Source organism: Anabas testudineus, chromosome 11, assembly GCF_900324465.2.
Source record: "Anabas testudineus chromosome 11, fAnaTes1.2, whole genome shotgun sequence".
In the NCBI taxonomy this organism is placed as follows: domain Eukaryota; kingdom Metazoa; phylum Chordata; class Actinopteri; order Anabantiformes; family Anabantidae; genus Anabas; species Anabas testudineus.
Genome location: NC_046620.1, coordinates 10,068,635 through 10,087,651, shown reverse-complemented (window position 1 = coordinate 10,087,651; position 19,017 = coordinate 10,068,635). Strand labels below are relative to the sequence as shown.

At 38.8% G+C, this 19,017-nt stretch overlaps 1 protein-coding gene across 1 annotated transcript in view; it reads right to left on the bottom strand.

The window, feature by feature from the left end:
* Positions 1 to 19,017, bottom strand: part of csmd3b (CUB and Sushi multiple domains 3b) — a 274,055-nt gene that overhangs the window by 70,129 nt on the left and 184,909 nt on the right. Inside the window, exons 11-18 of the mRNA XM_026349411.1 lie at positions 17,273 to 17,376; positions 16,086 to 16,198; positions 7,918 to 8,100; positions 7,298 to 7,624; positions 5,245 to 5,439; positions 3,158 to 3,296; positions 2,158 to 2,345; positions 1,560 to 1,748 (exon numbers count right to left, since the gene is read on the bottom strand). Coding sequence (XP_026205196.1) covers positions 1,560 to 1,748; positions 2,158 to 2,345; positions 3,158 to 3,296; positions 5,245 to 5,439; positions 7,298 to 7,624; positions 7,918 to 8,100; positions 16,086 to 16,198; positions 17,273 to 17,376 — 1,438 coding nt within the window. The remainder of the gene's footprint in view (positions 1 to 1,559; positions 1,749 to 2,157; positions 2,346 to 3,157; positions 3,297 to 5,244; positions 5,440 to 7,297; positions 7,625 to 7,917; positions 8,101 to 16,085; positions 16,199 to 17,272; positions 17,377 to 19,017) is intronic.

Below are 19,017 nucleotides of genomic sequence, written 5' to 3'. Positions count from 1 at the left end.
AGTAAAAACTGTAAAACTAGCTAGCAGATGCTAGTTTTTAACTAGCATTCGATGATGATATGGGGGGAGCATTAATGCACACTGTAATTAATGCTGAACAATATATATGGAGGTATATAGCTACATGACCTGCTATAGAAAATATGTTTTATTTTGGATAGATTTTCATAGTAACATTACATAAACTCATTTGGTTAATGGTATAGGAATAAAAAAAAAACCCAGAAAGATATTTTTTATATTTGTATACTTTACAATAAGGTTATTGCAAATCATGGCTTTTGTAATAACCTTATTGTTACTGTAGCTCTTTAATGTCAGACACTACATCAAATGAAGAAATGTTGCTCATGGCTTTTAAAAAAAGGAACAACATGTACCAATATATTTTGTGCTGCTTTTGCAAGTATTGAGTCCACCGTCTTTAGTTCTGTTCAACATGGAGTAGTTGTCAATCATCAGGTTAGAGCATTTCTTGCCATCCACAGTGCAATTGGTTCCTACAGTATATTTGTATGGTACATACTGTCCTGTGTAAACACTCTAATAGTATTCAGCCTGCAAATTTCAGGCAGCATGCTTGATGTTTATGCTCAAACTTGCTCCTTGGAGAAAACCACTGCCAGTCCCAAGTATTGTGCAATTCAAATGTGGTTAACAAGCGAATAAGCCAACAAGCCAAAGCAAGCAGACACAAAACGGATGCAGCAGCGCCACATCTTTCTTTCCTCCCTCCTCTCCTGCTCGACCAAGACTGGGAGAAGAGAAAGAGCGAGAAAAAGAGTAAGATGAGAGAGAGAGAGAGAGAGAGATCTCCCTGCTCCCCTCATCTACTCCCGAGCCCCTCTAACTCCTTGATTTGAGAGAGTAGAGAGGGGGGGGGTGACAGCCAACACAGGCTCTCGTCAACCTTACCTCAAACTTTCCTGTGTTCACAGTTCACACAGGAGAGGAGGTGACAGGAGGCACATGGATAAAAGCACCACACAGACAAAAAAAAAAAAAAAAAAAAGGAAGAAACACACATGTGGTGACGCAGAGTACACATGCACGGACACACACGCGCACAAAAACGCTGTACATGCCCATAGATGTGTAATCTTCTGCTCAAATCGTCTCCTATCAGCCTCAGCAGCCTTCACTGCAAATTGCCCCTGCATACACCAAAGTGTGTGTATGTGCACGACTGTGTGTGTGTCTATGCGTTTTAACCAGTGGCTTTGTCATAGAAAAACATGTTCTGTGGGACTCATTTTTCTCGCAAAATTGTTTTGAGACGAGTCTGTAGAAATGATCATTTCTGTGCACTTATCTTACCTTTTATCTTTAAAGCTATATCCTACTGCTTATCTGATAAGTAGGAATTTTTCAAAAGTGAATATTTCCTTCTGGAACAAAACTGCCCATTACCACCATACATAGATACACACAAGTACTATGCCTTGCTTGGATTGTGATAGTAAATCTGATGATAAAGGAGGATGTGTCAAATTGAAATAAATGATTTGTTTGTATTTATTCTGTGTGGTAGATCATTGTTGAATGCTGAACATATTTACCATCACAAGTAGGCAAAGGGTGGCTCCACCAGTGGTTCTTCTCACATACTAGTGGCTCTTCATGGCTGAGTCTGTAGCCAGAATCACAGCCAAATGACACAGTGGACCCAATGGAGAAATCCTGTCCATATCGAATACCATTGACAGGAATACCAGGGTCCAGGCATGAATAGCTGTCCACTGTAACACCTGGAAAAAAAAAGAAAGAAAAAAGATTAAGATGTTAAATGGCAACTATATAAAGACTTGCAAAGCTGCATAACTTAAAAATAACAGATGGCTTGAATCTTCATATCTCAAACACCATGCTGCTCAATCATGTGAACCTAGCTTGTCAAACTGCTGTCCTGTTGTGTCCTGACATGATGTAAACCTACTGTGCATCCCAGTATGATGACAGACATACTGTGAATATACATTTAATAAAGAAATAAAAAAAATTAAATATATATATATATATTTCATTTTTTTGTTATCCCATATGGTCAGTAAATTGGTTCATATTCTTGCCTTATTATTCCCTATTATTAATATTATTCTGTATCTATGAAGTCATTATGTGCACAAGCATCAATAAGCTTATTTGTTTCTGACTTACTTTCATATAATATTTTGAAGCCAGCGTTTGATCGGCTGTTATCTGTGGTAAACAACAGATAAAGAAAATTGCTGCTGCTGAACAGGAACTGGGGCACCTGGGTACCATTAAAGGAGCCAACAAGAGGAGACAGGAGGTTTGGCCCATCATGGATCTCCAGGAAGTCATAACCCAGCTCTGTCTGGAACCTGTGAAGAAATAAAAAGACATTACATTTTCTTGATCATTACTTTGATGCTGGTAATAATTTTGTCAATGTGATCAAACACTAAAGTCTTGTTTTGGAATGAAAGCATTCATGTTAAATTTAAAACAATAAAGGAAACAGAAAAAAAAATGGTAAAACTTCACATCTATGATGTTCACATTATGCTAGGTTTATTTGTAGCATTCTTAACAAAACACAACTTTAAGAGCCTGTCAAATTGTTTCAGCGTATTTCTTTGTGGTACTTGAATTAAATGTTCACAGGGTCACTTAAGGGTTCAATCATTTCGATTTTTTTACAGTGTGTTACTTCAAAATACCAACTACTGACTGAGAGCTAATCACAGACATGAAAGTGATAATTTCTCTATATGTGTGTTTGATTAACTGAGTTAACATGCTGCAGAGAGACAGTGGAATAAAGTGAGAAGAGGTTCAGCCTTTCATGTTCTCGAGAAAATTGCTGAGCCAGTTCTGTTAAATGCAATTTACAGTTAAATAAAATTGAAACAGATGCAGAATTCAATAAAAATTTACTTTAAAAGCTCCTCTAAAGTCTCTCACCAATTCACAGTTCAGGAAAAACATAATATAAACCATACTATTATATAGCCATTCTTATGAAAATACCACTCCCAGTATTAATTATTATAATAATTATTATACTCATCAACATGAAGTCTAGTAAAACTTTTCAGGTTGTTGGCAGTTCTGATGAATCTGCACAGTTCTGCCTGTTCAAAGCTCTGAGAGCCTTTATATTATGCAGAATCAAAAGAATTATGCCACCCACCTGTCAAATGTGATTTTGATGGAACGTCCAGGTTCTGCTTCAATCACCCATTCACAGCTGAGGGAATCTTTATAATAACCAGGCCACCCAGGAGACAAAATCACTCCACTTGGGGCTGAATAGTGACCTCCACATGGTGCTGGAGCACGAGACGAAAGGGTACAGTATAGAAGACATAAATAAAAGGGAAGCTGGGAGATAATTTGTATCAAGACCACCCAAGTCTATTCTATTTTTTATTCAGTCAATCTTTTTGTATAAAGGCTGATTTGCTGCAACAGTAAACTGGCTGATGAGACATGCTGTGATTTCACAATTCAACACTGCAGCCTTAAGTCTAATATTGACTTTTTTTCCAAAGTATTTTTTTGTCTCTACCAACTCTCGAGGTAAACAGACCTGCTAAATATTCCACTATCTTAACTTTGCCTTTTCAATAGTGTAAAATTGCATACGCTAAGTTTAGTTGTTTAGATTTAGTGAACTAGCTGTACAATGAGAAATGGTCAATATTTGTGGCTGTAGTTCAGGGAGTACAGCAGCTTGTCCACTAACTACAGGGCTGGTTCAATGATCCAAGACTGATGCTCATTAAGGCACATATGCACCATATGAGCACTTCTATCTGTTGATTAATTTCTTTTATTATTCTCTGTCATTAAAATAATCTAAAATATTTAATTTTCATTCCACATATTGTAAGAATGGCATTAAATATTAAAAGAATATGGACAAATCTGCATGTTCATAATCATCGCTCATAGCCCCAGATGAGGTTTTAGCAGAATGTTAATTGTTATCATGACACTGCATTAGCCAGAAGCTATTCTGTTCCACACTTCTTTAAAATTTGATCTTGTTTAGAGTTTAACTTAGTATCTGAATTCAATTAGTTCTGATCTGTACCTCCTGAATACAAGTTAGTGGATTTTTCTTCCAAGTAGTTACAGAGACACAGCTACAACAAATCTGGAGACACTAAATGACCTGGAGCACAATTAACATGGCCCTTCTTTGTACTATCAACAGTTCCATCAACAGCAGCTGTGTTAGCAGTATCTTAAGCTAATTCTGGCTGCTTTTCGAGTTATACTTAAAACATTTATACAGTGTTATTCTTTTGATCCACCAGAAAAGCCAAATTCATATTTCCATTTTAACATATGCACATGCACTGCTTGTCCAAAACAAAAGTCACCACCTGGATTTAACTAAACAAATAGGTAAGAGCCTCCCATTGAATAATTACTGCATGGATGATTTTTTTCAGCTGGCAACAAGTTATTTAACCCTAGGGTCAAATTATTGGCATCAAGCAAAGAAAACATCTAAGGAGACTGATAAAACTACTAAAACTGGGTTAAGAACTGTCCAATGGAAGAAGGTCATGTGGTCTGATGAGTCCAGATTTACCCTGTTCCAGAGTGATGGAGCATTAGGGTAAGACGAGAGGTGAGTGAAGTGATGCACCCATCATGCCTAGTGCCTACTGTACAGGCCTGTGGGGGCAGTGCTATGATCTGGGGTTGCTGCAGTTGGTCAGGTCGAGGTTCAAAAAGGTTATGTGCTCAGAGAATGAGGTCAGCTGACTACCTGAATATACTGAATGACCAGGTTATTCTGGTCAGGAACAATTCTCATGACACTGCATAAGCTTACTGAAACGATGCCATGGCAAATACATTCTGTAATCAAAGCTAAAGGTGGTCCAACAAAATATTAAAGTGTGTGACTTTTTTTCTTTTTGGACGGGCAGTGTATGTTTTATTAACATCAAAATTATTAGGTTATTGATCATCTCCACTAATCCTCTGAATACATAGAGCTTACAGAAAAAGGTTTTACATTTTTTAATCTTACTACACTCCATGTATATTTGTAAGCAGCTCTATTTGCAGCAGCAGTGGATAAACAGCCTTTTCCCAGGGTATTTAGGTTAACTGGCCATCTCCATATCTTTTCCCTCTGTCGAGCTGACAGCAGATCATTTCCACCTCCTGGGTCTTTATGCTGTAGTAATGAGGATATCTTGGATGCCATACTGTTCCCAAGTTAATAGTGTAATCAGCTATCTAATCAATATTTACCTTCACATTTAGGGATGGGTCCACTCCACATGACTTTTCCTCTTTCTAACTGACAGGAGATGGTCTCAGTTCCTTGGGTTTTGATAAAACCGTCCTCACAGACCACGGAGATGGAGCTGCCAAGCTGGAAGCTGTCGCCAAAGCGGCGAGCATTGATAGGAATGCCAGGGTCTGGGCATTCATTATGGCCAAATGCTAGGTTACAAAAAAAAAACATAAATATGATGTGAAAAATATTGGAAACTAGATGCTTACAGAAGGAAACAGACACATACATGGGAAATATATAACCTTCCCTTTATGGTCTCACAGGATACCATAAAATGTATCATGTATCATCAAATCCAGACCTGGAAAACATTATGCTTGTAAACTGTCTGTTATACTTTATATTCCTGCTCTGCACATATGCTCATTTCTTATGCTACAGTTCACAGTATGTGCACTTAGTTTCATCTAAGCAATGTAAAAGCATGTCTGATTCAGATTATGAGCTGGTTCATGTGATTACAAGAAAGTCCAACTGTAGCTCTTTTTGAAGCAGTCCGGTATTCATGTAATAAAAAAAAAAAAAAAAAAGTCTGATATAAACAGAATGATGTGTTGAAATCCCAAATACGTGGTGAGGAAACATGTGGATTGAACACTTCAACATTTTGGGAAATGGGCTTATTTGCCAACCAACCAGTCAGAAGAGAAGATCAATATCAATTTCCATCTCTGTTTGTTTGGTATGGAGACGTGTTTAGCTTAAATTAGCAGGCAGGGGCAAACGGTTTGCCTCCATCAAAAATGAACAAATATGCCCTCCAGCAAATCCAAAACTCTTATTTACTGTACATGTTGTATCTTGTTGTCTCACAAGCAACTCATCAATACATCTAAGAGTCAACTGGGTTTTGATCAATTACAAAAGTTTGCCGAGCTGACAACTTTACAATAACGACAGAACTTCTAAAATGTGAAATCGCCCTGAAACCCGGATGTTTTCAGTTGTATTTAGACATACAGTAGATTAAAGATATGATGTCTATTAAGGCTATTTGATTTTGGAACGTGTACTGATTTACTTTTGATGGAACTAGACTAACCGTTTCCGCTTGCTTCAAGTCTTTGTGCTAAGACAGGCTAAACTCATCCTGGACCTCTGTCTGTACTGGACGCAAAGAGATGAAAATGATATCAATCTTCTTATCTTACTGTGAGTATGACAACAAACAAGCCAAAATGATCCAAAACGTATTCCTTTAATGCCTTCATTGCCTTATTATCCTTTTTGTTCTGCAACCTACACCTCTATTCTTAGCTGCTGTAATGACCACGTGACCCCGCTTGAATGAATAAAGTTTGTTTTTTGTCTTTTACAGAACCAGCGCCTTGTGTTAAAAATACCAATTATTGAGTTTTCTTCAGCTTGGAATGAGTATTTTATGTCTACAGTAGCCCAAAATCGACAAACCAAAATGGGAAATGTGCCAAAACCACATAACTCCAACATCCACAGTCCCAGCTGTTGGACCTACTGTATGTTGCATGTTATGCCCCCTCTTTGCCAGTTTCCTCCTTCACTACACTGTTTATTGTCAAAGGCACAAAAAACAAATCTTAAAAAGTTCTGATTGTGAAAGAGGCAGTTTACACCACAAGACGATTCAAGCATGGATGATTATAGAGTTTTAGAATGAAACAATCTTAAACCTAATACAGCCACCAGTGGTTTAGGAGAGCAGATTTGCCATGAATAAAATTCATACACAATCATGTAAGAAGTGCTGGCTTCGAAACAATGCCTCAACCTCTGTCTGCTGTATTAGTATGCTGAGGAAAAGAATAAATATGACTCTAAGTGATATTTTGCCTGCTATAACCATGTATCAAACTTGAATTTGTATGAATAACTCATGTTTTCAACTCAGATCTTGGTCATATGTAGTAAATTGTTAATATACTAGTGTCAGACCTCATCTTATTTTCAAGTATAACACATATATTTGGCAATTTTGCTGCATTAAAATAGAAAAGTAGAACAAAATGAAATAAATGTATAACATACTGCTGTAAGTGATATTAAACCCTCTTCCTGACATGGAGTGATCAGCCTGAAATTCCAGCCTGAGCGTGTTGGTGTTTGACGTCAGATGGGAAGGACTTTCGGCTCCAGAGAACCTCCCGATGACGACTGCATCATTTGTCTCGCCATCTTTAACCGTTAAGGAATCATAGGGTGCCTCAAGGTCAAAGTCATTAAATGCCAAGTGGATTCTGGAGCCTGGATCTGATTGGATGAGCCATACACAGTTCATGTTGTTCCCATAGCCTTCTGGGTAATCTGGGGAGAGGACAGTTCCTGAGGGAGCTGTGAAGTTGGACATGCAGGGGACTGCAGGAGAAAGGGATGTAGAGAAACAAAGAAGCACAGACCAAAACAGACAGGGGGAGAGATGAAAATATAGGAAAGAAAAAAGAAACGCAGAGAAATTTTCTGTTAAATATTCATCTCCACAGCATCATCGGTCATCATCCGCTTCAGGCCATAATAAACTCTGTACTGTCACCATGGTGACAGGTCAGACTGAATGCTATCAACATCACAGCAGAGCACATGCCTTTTTTTAATCCTATCCTCTGTAATCAAAAGCCTGTAAATCACATATCAATTATTTTAATACTTACATATGCATATGGGGATGTTTGCCGACCACTGATTGTTGTCCTGGCAGGAGATTGTTTTCTCTCCAATCAGCTCAAAGCCAAATTGGCACTCAAACCTTAGGATTCCTCCATTTGAAAAGCTATCCCCTTCTCGTATTCCATAGAGAGGGGTTCCAGGGTCGCCGCAACTCTCTTTGTCTATTTCTGCAAAGACACAGTTTGGAAGTTTGACATTAACATCTGTGTGGACCTAAGAGGCCAAATGACCAATGTTATTATGTTCTGTGTTACTGTCCATGCCTTTAGGCTCTATGTTCTCACCTTCCAGTCTATGTTATTCTTCGCTCAACCACCACGTGCCCCTTATTTCTCCTTCTGAGGCACCCAGTATTTATACCTGTCCACTTAAAGTCCATTTTTCCAAGTTATGTCATCCGGTTGTAGTTAAAATGACGTGTTCTTCAAAAACTCCTCTAAATCACATTATCTGGACTGCTACTTCTCCAGATGACATAATCTAAAGATGATGATCAAATTAGATATTGTAATACAGTATAAGGTAAGCAGATGCAGGTTGATTACCAATTATATGTACTTCCCCAAAGTGAAGCCGTGGAAAGCAAGTTAAAAATCGGTATTGATGGCAGTCTGTTGCCGCATTGTCAGTGTGGCGTGTGCTTTTGCTTCCAAGCAAACTTTGATCTTTGTACATGTCGCCTTGTATCTTGTCCTGTCCTTTGTTCTTGTGAATCTGTTTGTGCTTTGCTTATTGTGTATGGACCTACTACCTGTCGCTTATCACCTCGCCTTGGTCTTTAGTAGTTTGTTTAAGTCTCTTTAAATTTATCTACCCAGCCTCAGTGTGTGTTTGGAGTTTAGCTTTAAAAGCGTTTGCAGAGACACTGTCATGCTAGACAGGGCACATCAAGCATTTTGAACCTTTGAACCGACATCCACTGCTTGAAAATGATTGGCTCATGTTTTCCGGGTCAAGTGAATTTCTTGAATGATTCTACTTTTTTAGAACTTGTAGCCTCTATTAAGTTTTTATCCAACTCTTCCTGAGTTTGCAACCATTCATGACACCCCTTTTTTCCCCGCATTCACTCTGACCATAAGGGTCGACAGATCCTTGTTTGATTCTACATAAAGGTGCCACTATGTCATCATAATTCTCTTTAAAAATGTTGTATATGGTATTTCTGGAAATATACCCTCTATTTCCCCGGCCTCCCTCTCTTTTATTCCCCTGCTCTCCTCTCCTATTTTCTGTGTTATTTACAGGAGTGGCCCATGGCAGGAAGCAAAGGTGTGCGCTTTGTGTGCGTATTTCACTGCTACTATATGTGTATGTGTGTGTGCGTGTATGAGTGCGTGTTTGTGATGTATTGCATTAATTTCCATCATGACATAGTCTTTATGAGAGCCACAGACTCAACCAATCACAACCTGCCTAACACACATGCTTGCATGGGAACACACACACACACACACACACACACACAGACATACACACCTAGCAGAAGAATAGAGAACAAATTGCTTTCGAGAGAAAATGGGCATACTGTCGGAACATTCCTATACTACTACACACACACACACACACACACACACACACACACAGACACACACACACACACAAAAATGATCCTTTTGTGTTTGTAACAACAAAGCGAACAGCTTCAGAAAGGGGATTTTACTAAAGTGTGTGTGTTTGTGTGTGTAAGTTGCCCCTTGAGCTCCAATATATTCATTAGCTGTAAAGATCTAATATAGTAAAATCATAAATGTAAAAAAATAAAATAATTATGTGTTTTTTATGTGACCATTGCAAAGTAGATTTTAGAATTAGGTTGTTAATAGCAACGGGATACAAAATGCATAGTTGTATGCACAGTCTAATGTATGTCATGTGCTATAAGTTGTCTCCTGCAGGTTTCGGATAATGCTGCACTTTATTTTCAGTATGTGTATCATTTACTGATATTACAGAAACAAAAGCTAAGTTACATAAAAGAACATTAAACCACATCATATCATCAGCTAAATTAGCTGTAACAGGCACAGCAGAAGAAGAATTGAGTGGAAAGTCTATTATGTAAACTCAAGGCAAGTTTGCTTTGTGAAGAAGAAATGAGAAATTCTCCCTAGTCTAATTAGCTTGTGGTTGTCTGAATTTGTGACCTAAAGGGAGTGGCTCAAATTGACTTGTTCACACTCTAGACATGTGAGGATGGTCTGATGAATGAAAATGATCTCATTCATTACACTTGCTATACTGACAGTTTTTCTGCCTCTCTCAGGTTTCAAAACAGGCCGCTGAGGAGCTTTCGAGGATTAATTTGAGAGGAGATGTGGGTGAGAAAGACATGTTTTCTGTTCTCATTAAAACACACACAATCTCTGCTGGCTCTTTTTACATAAAGGACACAAAATGTTCTTTTATACTCAATGGTTGAACTCCCAAATACCTATAATTGTCTGTAGATTGGACTTTATGATCATAAGTAATAATTGGGCTGTTTTCCTTGATCTGGACACATGACAGTGCAGAAAAACATCACTCCAGTCTGCTGTAAAAACTCCTCATCGGCAGAGACAGAGGCGTCCCAGTCCCAGACTCTGTCTCATGACCTTGTACAATAATAGACTTGTGATTCCAACATAATCTGTGAATTTCAGGATGTGCCCGTGCCTCACAAAGATTTCTGCAATCATCTGTGTACCAAAAGTACAGGTGACAGAACAGGACACCCACATCTCAGAGGCATTTTTGTCATTTTCGTGCCATTTAGATGTTACTGCCACTCCTCTCCCCCATCTGAAATATGTTAGAACGAAAGAAATGAATGCGACAGTGAACACACCACTGTCTTAATTACAATATGTTACCTTAAAAGACGAGATGAAATTCCATCAAGACTGTGTTTAAGAAAGGTTGAATCAGCATTTACCAAAGCTTTCTTCTGCTTCCAGTGAAAACAAAAAATCTAATGAGCTCTTAACCATCTGGTACACTGACTTGATGAGGCTTTCAAACGACTCCGTGACCAATGAGGACCATACAGCACCTCATGTGTTCTACTAAATACAACATTGCTTAGTCAATCACTGTCCATTTAATCTATCTTAGTATTTAGGAAATAGGGAAGTTGCTTTTGACGTTGAAAATGATGTGCAGACCAAACAGGAATCAGAGCAATTCTTCAAACAGTCACTGTGTCCGCTCAGTTACACGATGTGATGTGATTTGAAATGTATGGAATATATTATTAGGTTCTCATCAGAGAAACAATAAATTTTTTACACAGAATTCTGATTGAACTATAGATATAATGTTTCCATATGTGTGACACAGGTGGCTACAAGAGGATTGAGTATTACATGAGTCAATAATTCATGAATAGAAAATGAAATGCTGTTTACAGTGCTCTGATTAAGAGTACCCTGCCCTCACATGTTACATGTGAAGCACACATGTATGCATATATATATTCACAGACCAAACAAAGAGTGGATGGATTACTATCCCACTATCAGGGTTATTGAGTGTAAAACTGAACCACATTTCTGGTTATGATGCAAAGGAATATTTCACGAATTCATTCATTCTGTGATGTTTCAGCTACTGTGAATCAAATCACATATAATGATGTGTGATTAAGAGTCTCGCTCAGAACCTGTGGTTCAGGGCAGGAACTATTCACACTGATGCTGGATGAACCAGGTGTCCAGCTTCATTACTGTGAGATAACATTTCAATATGAGCTGCTGCAGTTATTACAGGGAGTCTAACCATGCTTATAAAGGGTTTGCCATTTGCAAATGATGTTTTGTGCCAAATAAAGCACAGTACCTTATCCGCCAAGATGTCTTATTACCTCCTCTGTTTAAAAAAGTAATTTACATAAAAAAAAAAACAAAAAAACAAAAACACACTTGCAGTCACACGAACAGCATCATATTTACATGGGTAAACACAGACGCACACACAACACAGTCTTTACAATCACTTCAAGGGACATTGCATTGATATACATTAATTTCTTCGAGAGCTACGCTAACCTTAACCACATCATCCCTAACCCTCCCCTTACTTTAACCTTGAAACCAAGTCATCACTCTAAAATTTTAATGTTTTCGTCAGAAAGACCAGGATCCGATCCTCTAGAGTAAAGCCATGTCCCCACAAGTGAGTGTTTAGTCAGATTTAGGTCCTCACAACATGAGGACCTACACCCACACACACACTGGACCCATCGAACCAGAGGTCAACTATGCTGTAAAAATACACCTTGACATCTTTCCCTCTTATAAAATACATCATGTATTAAAAACCATAAAAAGCAGATGAAAAATCTAAAATAAAATCTCAACAGTAAGAGCTGACATTATGATCTGGTGATGATATCCTGCCATGGAGAGGGGAGGAGAGGAGAGGGGAGGAGAGGAGAGGAGAGGAGAGGAGAGGAGAGGAGAGATTGAAACTATAACAGAGAATTGTCTTCTTCAAAAGCAGCTGCTAACTCATGTGTTAGATGCATGAGATTTAAAGGCAGAGTAATAGCAGGTACGCTAGATACCAGTGGCAATAAAAAGTATGTGGAATTTGTCATAAGATGTAATTTGATCTTTATTGAAGTCAAGAGTATCAACAATTATAATCTGCCTAAAAGAATAACACAAAAGAAATTCCGATCTTTCTCAATAAAGGCATGAAAGATCAGATATTTTTTTGTTTCATTACATTATTTTTGTTAATACTCTTCACTTGGATGATGATCAGATCACATCTTATGACAAATTAATGCAGAAAACCATGCAATTCCAAAGGGTTCACATACTTTTAAGTTCACCGTGCAACCTCACTTTACAACTGGCTGTGAAGCAGCCACTTGATGTTTATGCTGCACAGCACAGCATTACGTAACACGGGATGATGGGATAATGTTAGAATGAAGCAGTTAAAAAAGCAGGAGCTTGAGGCAATGACTCATCGCCATTCATATGTATTTCATTGAAAATGGTTGAGAGGTAAGGAATCTTGGTATCATGAAAGACACAACGAACACCACAGCTAATCTGACGTTTCAGTCAAAGTGATGTAACTTACAGGCACCTTTATCTGACTTATCTGCGATCAGCATGTGGTTTTAGTGAGTAGCAGGTGGATGAACACACATGAGCACCTGGGCATGTTTCAGTGGACAGGAATCTGCCGCTACTCCTGACTGGATCAGAAGATTTACTCTATGTGGATTGTTGGATCCTGCATCAATCCTGTTGGCAGCTGCTGTATTAAATTATAGAAAGCAATGGCGGTGCTCTAAAATCCCACACTGGGCACTCCCGTAAAATCGGAAATGTAAGATGGGTTGGTGCTGGACTACTGCTGAAGCCTCAGTTACAACAGACTTTGCACATAAATCACTGACTTCAAAGTAAGACAGAAGAAGAGGAACTTAAAAAGGGGCATACTGTATATTCCTGTTCCATCGTCCCTGCAAGTCACACACCGAACCTAACATACTGAGAACATGACTGTACATCTGTCTGCTCTGTGTTTTGATGATATTCACAATGTGAATATGTGTTATTCCCTCAAAAGACAAAACCATTTAAATGCAATTTATGTGCCAATACCGCACTGTGTTGCATTAGGCTAGACATTCAAAACTGACACTAAAGCAGCGTAAGTCAATTAGAATTAATAATACTGGAAACGAGTCTCTTGGAATAACCATAAGATATCTGCTATAGTTGTATTACATGACTTGTTTTGACCATTGTTTTAGGCTATTGCTATTTCCAAATCACCCAAAAACCAATTTCAAGTCAGCCATCATTTTCTAAATAGACCCTAAGAAAAACCAACATGCATCCATGCATTGGCACACCCAATATCTTTTTCATTTCACAGAAAATAAAAACAAATCACTGAGGCGCTATTTTATTGTTGTTGAACTCCAACCATAAAGCAAATTTAAAGCAAATGCTTTGGTTTCAAAATACTTAAAAAAAAAAAAAACATTGTCCTATATCTACACACACACACATATATTATGGGTCTCTTTATGGACTGTTTAGACAGATATATGTTTCTTGTAAATGCACTGTATTTATTCATACAATAGACAAAAGCCTCACTGAAACTTTAATGTCAAAAATGTTGCAGTGTTCTCTTAAATCTATCTATATGACAAGATGGGATTCACGGTAGACTGAAACATTGCAACATACTGAAATGCTCCCTCCCACCCTCTCTCGCTCTGTGTGTGTGTGTGTGTGTGATTTGTATGCCCTGCAACAGACAGTGAAGTCAAAGTGTTGCCAGGTTGGCGACCTTGCCTTTAATAATAGATGAATAGTGACAAGAATGAAAGAGGGACACACTGAGAGAGGGAAAGACCACGAGACTAAGAAAAGAAGAAACAGGGAGACAGATGGAGTGTGAATAAGTAAAACGAGAGGGAAGGAGAAGCAGGACTGGTCAGCTGATGCAGGAAACGGGTTGAGCACAGTAGACAAAGTGACACCAAACAACAGTGCATTACAGCGAGCGGAAACAGAGAATGGAGGATGGGAAGACAGCTAATGAGGAAAAATGAGACAGATAGAGAGACAGACAGAGAAGGAAAGATAGTGGGGAAGTTAGTGAGTGACTTGCTGGAGCTTCACTGGTTCACTGGTGGAGGACCTCTTCAACACACATTACATTAAGTAGCCCAAGTCTACGGGACGCAGATGCACAAACACATGCAGTGCCAACAGTATGGATGATACTGCAGTGAATTTAAGCAGATACATACTCATAAATAAAGAACGTAAGGCCGTCACGCCTGTAAATCTGCAACTGCTTAGATGAAATTAACTCAACAAGAGTGAGCTGTGTTACTAGAATAGGTAGTAGATAGGATTCATTTGAATACATGCTGCATTTTTCCTTGATTCAATTGTCAGTGTATAGACGATGAAGAGCTGACAATGGGTGGTGGTAGTATTTGAAGCAAAACTGTAAAACAAACAAAAAAAAAACTTCCATTCAATTGGACTGTATGTTCTTGGAATCAGCATTTTATCGCCGTGTCATTTGAACTTCACATTCAAACCCGACGAGTATAAAGGGCAAACATATATCAAAACAATGTGTCATTGCCCCTCCACTTTTGGAACTCTCTGCATTACCACACTCAGCACTGTGACCCCATTATGACAATAAATCCACAGATGATGACACCCAAATGAGGCACACAAAGTTAATTCCTGCAGCGAAGCTCACCTCTCTGTGTTTCATGGACTGTAATCAAATTCACACTACATCTATCAAACAGGGAACTGCAAAGGTTATATTTTTAGTATGGCAGGAGCTGATTCGACAGAAGCGCAGAATGCTTCATTGATATTAAGATAAAGGGCAGGTGTTGCTAGACAAACATTTATTTTTAAAATGAACCGGTGAACCGACAGATTTGCCTGATCACTGATCAAGAAGCTGTTTCACTTAGGCCATCAAACTATATAGGGCTGGTCTTTAAAAATAATTAAATAAATAAATAAAGTTCCATTTCCTTGAATAGAGTGGTGAAAATAAACCACACAAGTATTTCCTTCACTCATGTTTGTAGGACGTGTGTGTTGTGTCTGGGTCTATACATGTCTGTACTGTAAACTATTTCTTTGGACTAGTTAGTGTGTGTTTTATTTATTTCTATTGACGTGGAACGTGATGGATTTATGTTTGCGCAGCAATTTGTCTTGCAGGACAGGTTTGTCCCAAAGGAGACAATAAACGTAACCTTAGCCTTAAACCGCATGTGATCAAATGTAGTAATGCATCCCGAAAGGCCAGATGGCACCAGGATTATCCTCACTGGAAGAGGCTTCCACATCTGAAAGACAGCATCTAGGGGATCGTCTACTGTACGTCAACACCTCCGAGGCCACAATAATCATCTGTACCATAAAATGAGTTAGTGGTCATAGTGCGCCAATCTATCCTGATGGAATATACCATGTGCTGAATTGGTCAAAGCTGTGTTGTACTGCTTATGAATTTTACTTTGTGGAAAGTGGAAAAGTGAATTATTTCTCATTTCACACTCAGTCAAATAAGTTCTGTAAGTTACAGTGGATTTCAACAAAGAGACACACGTCTTCCAGTCACACACATACACACACACATTACTCACCTTTATAATTGATTTTAAATCCTATGGATCCCACACTTTCATCCGACTGTAGGTGAAGCCACATCTGGTGGGTCATACTAACGATCAGGTCAGGAACAAAGCTACCTGATAGGCTGGAGCACAAAATGCATTACTATTAAATCATTGTCATCATAATTGCCATTATATAAAGTGTAATTTTCATCACTGCAATCATAGCCATAATCAAGTTCTCAAGTGCTGCTCCGAGTGTGAACAAATTGCTGGATCATACTGTGCTGGAGTTGAAGGCTTTGGTTTGGCATTGGAGAATATTGCGCCCCCCATTTTTGCAGACTGCCATCACCTTTTAGACATAGAAATGCAGTCACCACTGCACAGTGAACTGAAGGCAGCTGCTCTGTAAAGAAACTGCATTGCTTCTTTTCTTCTGGGCACTGCAGAGTATTTTAAAAACTCAACAGCAGTGCATCTTTTTAAGTGGAGCACACGTAATTCTGGCTGCTGTTTGACGATCTGACGAACTGCAACAAAACGGGACGGGGGGAGGGGTGAGGTTGTTGAGCTGCATGGCAGCTGACGAGTTAAATCAAGAACCAGAATGAAACATCACAAAGTACAAGGTGAAAACTGGGTTGCATTCCATTTGATGACAATAGCGGAGGTAGTTATGAAGGAAGCTGGTCATTACGGAAACACAGTGTGTGTATATTTATGAGCTCACCCATACAAAAGGCACAATCGCAGTAAGGGCAGTACATTTTCTGAAAGTTATTGCATTTAACCTTGAGGAGTTTCTGTTTCTGTTCTAGCATTACTTTGAAATGGCTGCTTTTTTTTCTTGGCATAATCTCTCTGGTACTGTATGACAACTGGAATGTATCACTGCAGCAGAAGAAAACGGAACTTAATTTACATAATTTTCAAGCAAAGGAGCTGCTCTAGGTGTATTTTTTAAGTAAACTCCATCTTAAAAACAGAAGAGCATTATTGCACTATTCTGTGTGATAACTACTACCGCTCATGTTGGCATCATTAGAGATAAGATACAGTGTGGGAGTTGCTACCCCTCATTTGCAGATGAATAATATAGTGAAGTCAAGTTTACACATTTATAAAGCTCCATTATTGCCGTATGTATTACATCTGACATGCTCAGAGTGCACAGGAAATCCATGGCAGTGTGTAATGGATAGTCTAATACTTACACTTGAAGTATTGTCGTAGGATCTCCCACCTCGCCTCCATCTCCTATGGTCAGAGTATCATAAGCTATCTCCAGGTCAAACTCTTCAAAGTTGATCTGGATCACCTATAGTTCACACAGAAAACACAACACATATGTTTCACTTCTTAGCCACTTCCAGGTCAACCCAGCTGAATTTGATCAGTACAGTTTAAAGGCATGTTAATTAGAACATTTATAAACGATGTCATAATATGTTTAGAAATATATTGCTCTATTTTGGCTCTGATCATAACCAGCATGTGCTGTGTTTTACCTACAATCATATAAAAGTCCACTCATGCGAATCATTACAATTCATTTTATTCAGCACAGCATAAGGATCCAAGGATAGATGAGAAACACCTTCTGCACTGCACTTGAACGAGCGAGATCCAGCACACGGTTCAAAACCCTGATCAGGAATTATTAAACCAACACTTTCTGTTTCATCTAAGACCAGAGAGCAACGCATTTGGCTGAGGAGATGACAGAAAAGGAGAGTGGAAGAGGGAAAAAAGAGGGAAAGAAAGGAGAAGAGAGACAGAAAGGGGAGAATACATAGAGAGGGAGAGGATGGAATAAGGGAGGAGAGAGAAATATGAGGCAACAGAGGAATGGGTGGTGGGAGGGGGGTTATAATGAGCACATCTTTGATGCTAGCAACGCATAGAGTCAGAATATTTCAAGTCGGAATTCTGACTTGACCCTCAGGGGAAGACTGAAACCTCATCTCTGTCTACCCTCCTTCTTCTTCCTCTCTCCTTGAGAGGAATTTTCAGATTTCCAGATTTAATATTCTGCTGGAGGACTTCAAAAAACGTCCAGAAACATCACAGAGTTCTGAGACTCCTGCGTGCTGGCGTGTTAATAGTGTTATTAAGCAAGATGGAAAACACCATCATCACCCGATGTGACTGCAAAGTAGTTAAACGATGAAGAAGTAATATTCCCATTGCTCACAATGCTGACTCAGTCTTATCGACGTGTAAGGCAGCAGATTGGATTAAAGCATTACCTACAAACCTGCTAAACTCTCTCTGGCAAGACTCACACACGGAAACACACTCTCTTACAAAGACAGGTACAGCTTTGTGGAGATTAATGTGTCTATTTCTGTGATTACATAGTCACCATTTTCACACTTATCATACTATTCCTATGAGCCTGGAGCAGGCTTTCAATCCAACAGCTAGTCACACAATAAATAATGCACCGCTATGTGTGATGACTGTACATCATCAAACAGCAGGATCAGATCTTATAGAAAGATGTATTGTCACTTTATGTTGTGTACTTTCTCTCATTTCTTGTGCCAATAGCGCTATGTGTGTGTGTGTTTTGTAAGACCACTTGCACACACACACTTCTCTTTATGAGGCTAGCTTTGTAGGAAATTCTGCAGGTACGGCAAAAATTTTACACATGCATGCAGAGAGCAGCTTATCCTCAAAATAGCACACGTGATGTGCTTGTGGTTTAAATTTTTGGTTCGTATGGGGATTTAGTTTTTTTCTTGTTGTAGTATAATACCAGAAAAGAAGCTTTTGCCCACAGGACAATCCAACAAGTCACCTCAGGTGCTGCCAAACCATCAGGGAGCATTCTCCAGATGAACATGTCAAAGATGGTGCACAGTTTGAACCTCTTACAGTATTTTTGTGCTATAAATTGAAAAGAAAATATGCACGTTTGCATGTTTTACAAGCTACAAAACAAATAAATCTG